The sequence below is a fragment of the Cololabis saira genome, chromosome 19 (assembly GCF_033807715.1).
Source record: "Cololabis saira isolate AMF1-May2022 chromosome 19, fColSai1.1, whole genome shotgun sequence".
Classification (NCBI taxonomy): Eukaryota; Metazoa; Chordata; class Actinopteri; order Beloniformes; family Belonidae; genus Cololabis; species Cololabis saira.
In genome coordinates, this window is record NC_084605.1 from 691,263 (window position 1) to 700,249 (window position 8,987).

Sequence of the window (8,987 nt, forward strand, 5' to 3'; positions counted from 1 at the left end):
CAGACATATGTGTTTTTTATGTTTTTGGTCCAATATGGATCTAAAACATTCTGGGTTGTCGAGCCCTGCTCTAGTTAATCTAGTTAATGTCCCGTTAATGACCACGTTACCTGCAGAGGAAACACTAGTTAGTGTTAGTAAACCGCTAGTAAATCAGTTGTTTTTCTCTCCTGTTGTAGCCTAGGATCCCTGTCGCCATGGTAACCACGAGGAGATCAGACTCACCCTCCAGCATGGACAGCAGCATCACCACCATGTCCTTCTGCAGATCCATCAGCTCCTTCAGTAACTCGATCTGACTGGAATCCTGGTGAAAAAAAAACAAACAAAACTAATCACAATCTGTCAAATGTAGAAGCTCCGAATGTAGAACAGCGGAGAAGCAGCGGCCGGAGAACTGGGGCTTGTTTTAGCAGAATATTAGCAGAATGTTAGCAGAATATTAGCAGAATATTAGCAGAATGTTAGCAGAATATTAGCAGAATATTAGCAGAATGTTAGCAGAATATTAGCAGAATGTTAGCAGAATATTAGCAGAATATTAGCAGAATATTAGCAGAATGTTAGCAGAATATTAGCAAAATATTAGCAGAATATTAGCAGAATATTAGCAGAATATTAGCAGAATGTTAGCAGAATATTAGCAAGAATATTAGCAGAATATTAGCAGAATATTAGCAGAATATTAGCAGAATATTATCCTCCCGTGCTCCGACGTTGACGTACCTGAGAATATTAGATAATATTAATTTGAGGTTAATCAACGTTTTTGAACAAGTTTGTCCTTATGAAAATATGAAACTATCAGAATTAGGCTTAATTAGGTCAGCTCAGAGAAGCCGACTGCTGGGTTTTCACATCTTTACCACTGTTAACAGAAGTCACAGGACAGGCCACTCCCTGAGGGTACTCAGGGGGGTTGTCTGCTCTGTTAACAGTTGACCAGTGTCTTTAGACACATCTGTGCAAAACCTCAGAGTTCTCGTTTGTCCAGAAGGGGCCCCATTTGACCCCTTTTGACCCTTCGTGTTTCTAAAAGACTTTAAGCTGACTGCTGGTTATCACATGTTAACAGATGACAGGGCTTTTGACCCTTCGTGTTTCTAAAAGACTTTAAGCTGACTGCTGGTTATCACATGTTAACAGATGACAGGGCAGCCCTTCCTGAGTTTGGGCTGTCCAACAACTATCCCATTGTAAGTTGGACAATCTGTGCACACCACAAGATAAGTTGCTTATCAACTGAAAAGTCATAGGTGTGACCTCTTTAACCATCATCTGATACCATGTCTGTTCTCCATCTGTTCATTGTCCATTATCTATACACTGACAAGTCTGTTTACCAAATATGGTCATTCCTGTCACCGGTTATTCAAATAAAAGCGCCAGGCTGCACAGAGGATTTTAGGAGAAGACCTGACGAGTTCTCAGAGGAGGGCCGTGTTGCCCTGAAGCTCCTCAGACTTCTCCCAAAGCTTCTGCAGAAGCGCCTTGAAAATCATTCCACAGTCTCTGTGTCTTTCCTAAGTTATTAATTTATGTATGTTGATTTAGGAACCTAACAATTAATATTAGAATATTAGCCTCCTACCTGAGAATATTGGATAATAATAATATTAAAAATAATAATAATAATAATAATAGAATATTAGCCTCGTACCTGAGAATATTACATAATAATAATATTAGAATATTAGCCTCCTACCTGAGAATATTACATAATAATAATATTAGAATATTAGCCTCCTACCTGAGAATATTAGATGATATTAATATTAGAATATTAGCCTCCTACCTGAGAATATTACATAATAATAATATTAGAATATTAGCCTCGTACCTGAGAATATTACATAATAATAATATTAGAATATTAGCCTCGTACCTGAGAATATTACATAATAATAATAATAGAATATTAGCCTCGTACCTGAGAATATTACATAATAATAATATTAGAATATTAGCCTCGTACCTGAGAATATTAGATAATATTAATAATAATATTAGCCTCCTACCTGAGAATATTACATAATAATAATATTAGAATATTAGCCTCGTACCTGAGAATATTACATAATAATAATATTAGAATATTAGCCTCCTACCTGAGAATATTAGATAATATTAATAATAATATTAGCCTCCTACCTGAGAATATTAGATGATATTAATATTAGAATATTAGCCTCGTACCTGAGACAGCTTCATCTGCATGTGGGCGAACACGTGCAGGAAACCGACCACGGCGTCCCAGAGCCGGCTGTGAGCCAAACTCTGCTGGTTCCCGGTGCAGGGGCCCTGCAGGGGTCAGAGGTTAAAGGTTAAAGGTCAGGGGCCCTGCAGGGGTCAGAGGTTAAAGGTCAGGGGCCCTGCAGGGGTCAAAGGTTAAAGGTCAGGGGCCCTGCAGGGGTCAGAGGTTAAAGGTCAGGGGCCCTGCAGGGGTCAGAGGTTAAAGGTCAGGGGCCCTGCAGGGGTCAGAGGTTAAAGGTCAGGGGCCCTGCAGGGGTCAAAGGTTAAAGGTCAGGGGCCCTGCAGGGGTCAGAGGTTAAAGGTCAGGGGCCCTGCAGGGGTCAGAGGTCAACCACACCGTCAGGACTATAGACCGGACTGGTGGGTCTCAGAACCGGTTTGAGACCACTTTTGGGTGGTCCTGGTCTTGGTCTCAGTCTTGAGCTGAACTAGTCCTGGTCTTGCAGCGTTACCACGGCGACTGCGACGTCCTACCAGGATGTATTTAGTTCCTACCTGTAAATATTTAGTTCCTACCTGTATATATTTAGTTCCTACCTGTATATATTTAGGTCCTACCTGTATATATTTAGTTCCTATCGTATATATTTAGTTCCTACCTGTATGTATTTAGTTCCTACCTGTATATATTTAGTTCCTACCTGTATGTATTTAGTTCCTACCTGTATGTATTTAGTTCCTACCTGTATATATTTAGTTCCTATCGTATATATTTAGTTCCTACCTGTATGTATTTAGTTCCTACCTGGATGTATTTAGTTCCTACCTGTATATATTTAGTTCCTACCTGTATATATTTAGTTCCTACCTGTATATATTTAGTATATATTTAGTTCCTACCTGTAAATATTTAGTTCCTACCTGTATGTATTTAGTTCCTACCTGTATTTATTTAGTTCCTACCTGTATATATTTAGTTCCTACCTGTATGTATTTAGTTCCTACCTGTATGTATTTAGTTCCTACCTGTATATATTTAGTTCCTATCGTATATATTTAGTTCCTACCTGTATGTATTTAGTTCCTACCTGTATATATTTAGTTCCTACCTGTATATATTTAGTTCCTACCTGTATATATTTAGTTCCTACCTGTATGTATTTAGTTCCTACCTGTATATATTTAGTATATATTTAGTTCCTACCTGTAAATATTTAGTTCCTACCTGTATGTATTTAGTTCCTACCTGTATGTATTTAGTTCCTACCTGTAAATATTTAGTTCCTATCGTATATATTTAGTTCCTACCTGTATGTATTTAGTTCCTACCTGTATATATTTAGTATATATTTAGTTCCTACCTGTATATATTTAGTTCCTACCTGTATATATTTAGTTCCTACCTGTATATATTTAGTTCCTACCTGTATATATTTAGTATATATTTAGTTCCTACCTGTAAATATTTAGTTCCTACCTGTATATATTTAGTTCCTACCTGTATATATTTAGTTCCTACCTGTATATATTTAGGTCCTACCTGTATATATTTAGTTCCTATCGTATATATTTAGTTCCTACCTGTATGTATTTAGTTCCTACCTGTATGTATTTAGTTCCTACCTGTATATATTTAGTTCCTACCTGTATGTATTTAGTTCCTACCTGTATGTATTTAGTTCCTACCTGTATATATTTAGTTCCTATCGTATATATTTAGTTCCTACCTGTATGTATTTAGTTCCTACCTGTATATATTTAGTTCCTACCTGTATATATTTAGTTCCTACCTGTATATATTTAGTATATATTTAGTTCCTACCTGTAAATATTTAGTTCCTACCTGTATGTATTTAGTTCCTACCTGTATATATTTAGTTCCTATCGTATATATTTAGTTCCTACCTGTATGTATTTAGTTCCTACCTGTATATATTTAGTTCCTACCTGTATATATTTAGTTCCTACCTGTATATATTTAGTTCCTACCTGTATATATTTAGTATATATTTAGTTCCTACCTGTATATATTTAGTTCCTACCTGTATGTATTTAGTTCCTACCTGTATGTATTTAGTTCCTACCTGTATATATTTAGTTCCTACCTGTATGTATTTAGTTCCTACCTGTATGTATTTAGTTCCTACCTGTATATATTTAGTTCCTATCGTATATATTTAGTTCCTACCTGTATATATTTAGTTCCTACCTGTATATATTTAGTTCCTACCTGTATATATTTAGTTCCTACCTGTATATATTTAGTTCCTACCTGTATATATTTAGTTCCTACCTGTATATATTTAGTTCCTACCTGTATATATTTAGTTCCTACCTGTATATATTTAGTTCCTACCTGTATATATTTAGTTCCTACCTGTATATATTTAGTTCCTACCTGTATATTTAGTTCCTACCTGTATATATTCCGTCAGCGTGTTGAACACTTGCTTGGCGACGTTAATGGCCTTGGAGAAGTTTCTCATCGTTCCTGTGAGCAGTGAGGTGCAAATCATCAAGTTATTCTGATCGAATGTGACTGGAGGTCAAGAGGTCAAAATAAATCACTGATGAATCTGGAGGACAGAGGTCAAAACATAATCACTGATGATTCCTGGAGGTCAGAGGTCAAAACTAAATCACTGATGATTCCTGGAGGTGGAGGTCAGTCAAAACATAAATCACTGATGATGATTCCTGGAGGTCAGAGGTCAAAACATAAATCACTGATGATTCCTGGAGGAGGTCAGAGTAACATAAATCACTGATGATTCCTGGAGGTCAGAGGTCAAAACATAAATCACTGATTGAGTCAATATCTGATGTCCTGGAGGTCAGAGGTCAAAACATAAATCACTGATAATTCCTGGAGGTCAGAGGTCAAAACATAAATCACTGATGATTCCTGGAGGTCAGAGGTCAAAACATAAATCACTGATGATTCCTGGAGGTCAGAGGTCAAAACATAAATCACTGATGATTCCTGGAGGTTAAAGGTCAAAACATAAATCACTGATGATTCCTGGAGGTCAGAGGTCAAAACATAAATCACTGATGATTCCTGGAGGTCAGAGGTCAAAACATAAATCACTGATGATTCCTGGAGGTCAGAGGTCAAAACATAAATCACTGATGATTCCTGGAGGTCAGAGGTCAAAACATAAATCACTGATGATTCCTGGAGGTCAGAGGTCAAAACATAAATCACTGATGATTCCTGGAGGTCAGAGGTCAAAACATAAATCACTGATGATTCCTGGAGGTCAGAGGTCAAAACATAAATCACTGATGATTCCTGGAGGTCAGAGGTCAAAACATAAATCACTGATGATTCCTGGAGGTTAAAGGTCAAAACATAAATCACTGATGATTCCTGGAGGTCAGAGGTCAAAACATAAATCACTGATGATTCCTGGAGGTCAGAGGTCAAAACATAAATCACTGATGATTCCTGGAGGTCAGAGGTCAAAACATAAATCACTGATGATTCCTGGAGGTCAGAGGTCAAAACATAAATCACTGATGATTCCTGGAGGTCAGAGGTCAAAACATAAATCACTGATGATTCCTGGAGGTCAGAGGTCAAAACATAAATCACTGATGATTCCTGGAGGTCAGAGGTCAAAACATAAATCACTGATGATTCCTGGAGGTCAGAGGTCAAAACAGAAATCACTGATGATTCCTGGAGGTTAGAGGTCAAAACATAAATCACTGATGATTCCTGGAGGTCAGAGGTCAAAACAAGAAATCACTGATGATTCCTGGAGGTCAGAGGTCAAAACAAGAAATCACTGATGATTCCTGGAGGTCAGAGGTCAAAACATAAATCACTGATGATTCCTGGAGGTCAGAGGTCAAAACATAAATCACTGATGATTCCTGGAGGTTAAAGGTCAAAACATCAATCACTGATGATTCCTGGAGGTCAGAGGTCAAAACATAAATCACTGATGATTCCTGGAGGTCAGAGGTCAAAACAAGATCAACATTAGTATTATTTTTTTATTTTTATTATTATATTTTTTTCTTTGACTCAATTCAATTCACTTTATTTGTTAAAGTTAATGTCCCGTTCACCACGTTACCTGCAGCAGAAACACCGCTAGTTAGTGCTAGTAAACCGCTAGTTAATGTAGTTAAGATGGCTCTTTAGCGCCGCCCTAGTGGCTCCTGGAGCTTTTTCAAAAATCTTTCACCTTTTTTTCATTTTTTTCTTCTTTGTTTTCTTCTTTTTTTCATTTTTTTTCTTTTTTCTTCTTTTCTTCCTTTTTTTCTCTTTTTTCTTCCTTTTTCCATTCCTTTTTAATCTAAAAAGTTTGACTTTTTTCTCGAGTTTTTTCACACAATTTTGACTTTTTCTTGACATTTTGATTTTTTTCTCGACACATAAATCCTCCCCCAGTTCTAACTAATATAGAAACATGCAGCATGTGTTTCTTCATTCTAATTCTGATACAAGACTTTTCAGCCCTAGTGGCTCCTGGAGCTTTTTCAAAAATGTTTCACCTTTTTTTTTCTTTTTTTTCTTCTTTTTTTCATTTTTTCTCTTTTTTCCTTTCATTCTCTTTTCTTTCTTCTTTTTTTTCCCTTTTTTCTCTATTTTTTTCTTCCTTTTTCTTTTCCTTTTTAATCTCGAAATTTTGACTTTTTTCTCTGCTTTTTTCTCAACATTTTGACTTTTTTCTCGACTTTTTTCTCAACATTTTGACTTTTTTCTCAACATTTTGACTTTTTTCTCAACATTTGACTTTTTTCTCAACATCAGGACAGGGACTGCACATATTAATGAACAAGTGTAAATATTCACGGTTGTAGCCGGTAATTTCCACCATTCGTCCCTGCGGCAAATTAATGCCCGACACAGAATCGGACACAAGCAGATATGACATTATTACACACAAAAAAACAACATTAAAAGCTCCAACAGAAACAGATAAAAATCATTAAGCAATAAAACAAGTTGCAATTGATAAACCAGTAGTAGCCAGGCACATTAGTGAAACCATCGTTCACTTTGTGAGACAAGCGCCAAATTTTGCTAAAGTTTGTTCTAGTCTACTTTTTCAAAAAAGCCCATTAGCCATTTTTCCGACTAAATTAGGTCCTTTTTTCCCCTAAACGTGCTCCAAAAGTCACCACATTTTTCACCAATCCAGGCCTGGTGATAAATATGATATTTCATGGTTTGCATTAATGGGCGTGGCCTAACGGCTCAACAGCGCCCCATAGAAAACTTTGAGCCTCAAGCCCCACAATACGGTTTGACGTACATGCACGAAAATCGGTACACACCTGTATCATGTCACAACTTAAAGAAAAGTCTCTTGGAGCCATGGCCCAAACCCAACAGGAAGTCAGCCATTTTAAATAAATGGTGTAATTTTGGCGCAATTTATGCCATTTTCACGTGTCGTACTTTAACGAACTCCTCCTACACTGCAAAAACTCCAAATCTTACCAGGAATGTTTGTCTTATTTCTAGTTAAAATGTCTAATTTTTAGTCAAAAAATGTAATTACACTTAAAACAAGACTCATCACCAGATCTTCTCATTACAGGCAAAAAAATATTGTTCCACTGGTAGATTTTTTTCTCGAAATCTCTACTTTTTTTACTCAACATTTTGACTTTTTTCTCGAAATTTTAACTTTTTTTCTCAAAATTTCAACTTTTTTTCTCAAAATTTCAACTTTTTTCTCGAATATCTCGACTTTTTTTTCTCAACATTTTGACTTTTTTCTCAAAGTTTCGACTTTTTTTAAGTGAAAATTTACTTGAAACAGGTGAAAATTGTTGTATTTTTTCCAAAGGCAGTTTGACTTTTTTTCTCAAAATTTTGTGAAAAAAGTCGAAATGTTGACAAAATTTTGTTTTATGGTTTTATTTGACCATTTTTACCTGTTTCAAGTAATTTTCACTTAAAATAAGTAGAAAAATCTGCCAGTGGAACAAGATTTATCTTCTCATTACAAGCAAAAAAATCTTGTTCCACTGGCAGATTTTTCTACTTATTTTAAGTGAAAATCTAGTTGAAACAGGTGAAAATTGTTGTTTTTTCCAGTGATGAGTCTTGTTTTAAGTGGAATGAGATTTTCTAATCAAAAATGAGACATTTTAACTAGAAATAAGACAAATATTCTTGTTAAGATGTTGAGTTTTTGCAGTGTGGGCCGACAGAAGGAGCTGGACCCGGAGCAGGTTCTGGTGTTTGTTTGTTTGTTTGTGTGTTTACCTGCACCCGGAGCAGGTTCTGTTGTTTGTTTGTTTGTTTGTGTGTTTACCTGCACCCGGAGCAGGTTTTGTTGTTTGTTTGTTTGTTTGTTTGTTTGTGTGTTTACCTGCACCCGGAGCAGGTTCTGTTGTTTGTTTGTTTGTTTGTTTGTTTGTGTGTTTACCTGCACCCGGAGCAGGTTTTGTTGTTTGTTTGTTTGTTTGTGTGTTTACCTGCACCCGGAGCAGGTTTTGTTGTTTGTTTGTTTGTGTGTGTGTTTACCTGCACCCGGAGCAGGTTCTGTTGTTTGTTTGTTTGTTTGTGTGTTTACCTGCACCCGGAGCAGGTTTTGTTGTTTGTTTGTTTGTTTGTTTGTTTGTGTGTTTACCTGCACCCGGAGCAGGTTTTGTTGTTTGTTTGTTTGTTTGTTTGTTTGTGTGTTTACCTGCACCCGGAGCAGGTTCTGTTGTTTGTTTGTTTGTTTGTGTGTTTACCTGCACCCGGAGCAGGTTCTGTTGTTTGTTTGTTTGTTTGTGTGTTTACCTGCACCCGGAGCAGGTTTTGTTGTTTGTTTGTTTGT

The 8,987-nt window shown here is 36.4% G+C and overlaps 1 protein-coding gene across 1 annotated transcript in view; it reads right to left on the minus strand.

Annotated features, from left to right (window-relative positions):
• The window catches only part of LOC133419716 (ryanodine receptor 2), a 41,166-nt gene extending 36,487 nt beyond the window's left edge, over positions 1–4,679 (minus strand). The window contains exons 1-3 of the mRNA XM_061709115.1: positions 4,611–4,679; positions 2,197–2,301; positions 226–307 (exon numbers count right to left, since the gene is read on the minus strand). Of these exons, the coding sequence (XP_061565099.1) occupies positions 226–307; positions 2,197–2,301; positions 4,611–4,679 (256 nt within the window). The remainder of the gene's footprint in view (positions 1–225; positions 308–2,196; positions 2,302–4,610) is intronic.
• Between the last annotated feature and the right edge of the window lie 4,308 nt (positions 4,680–8,987).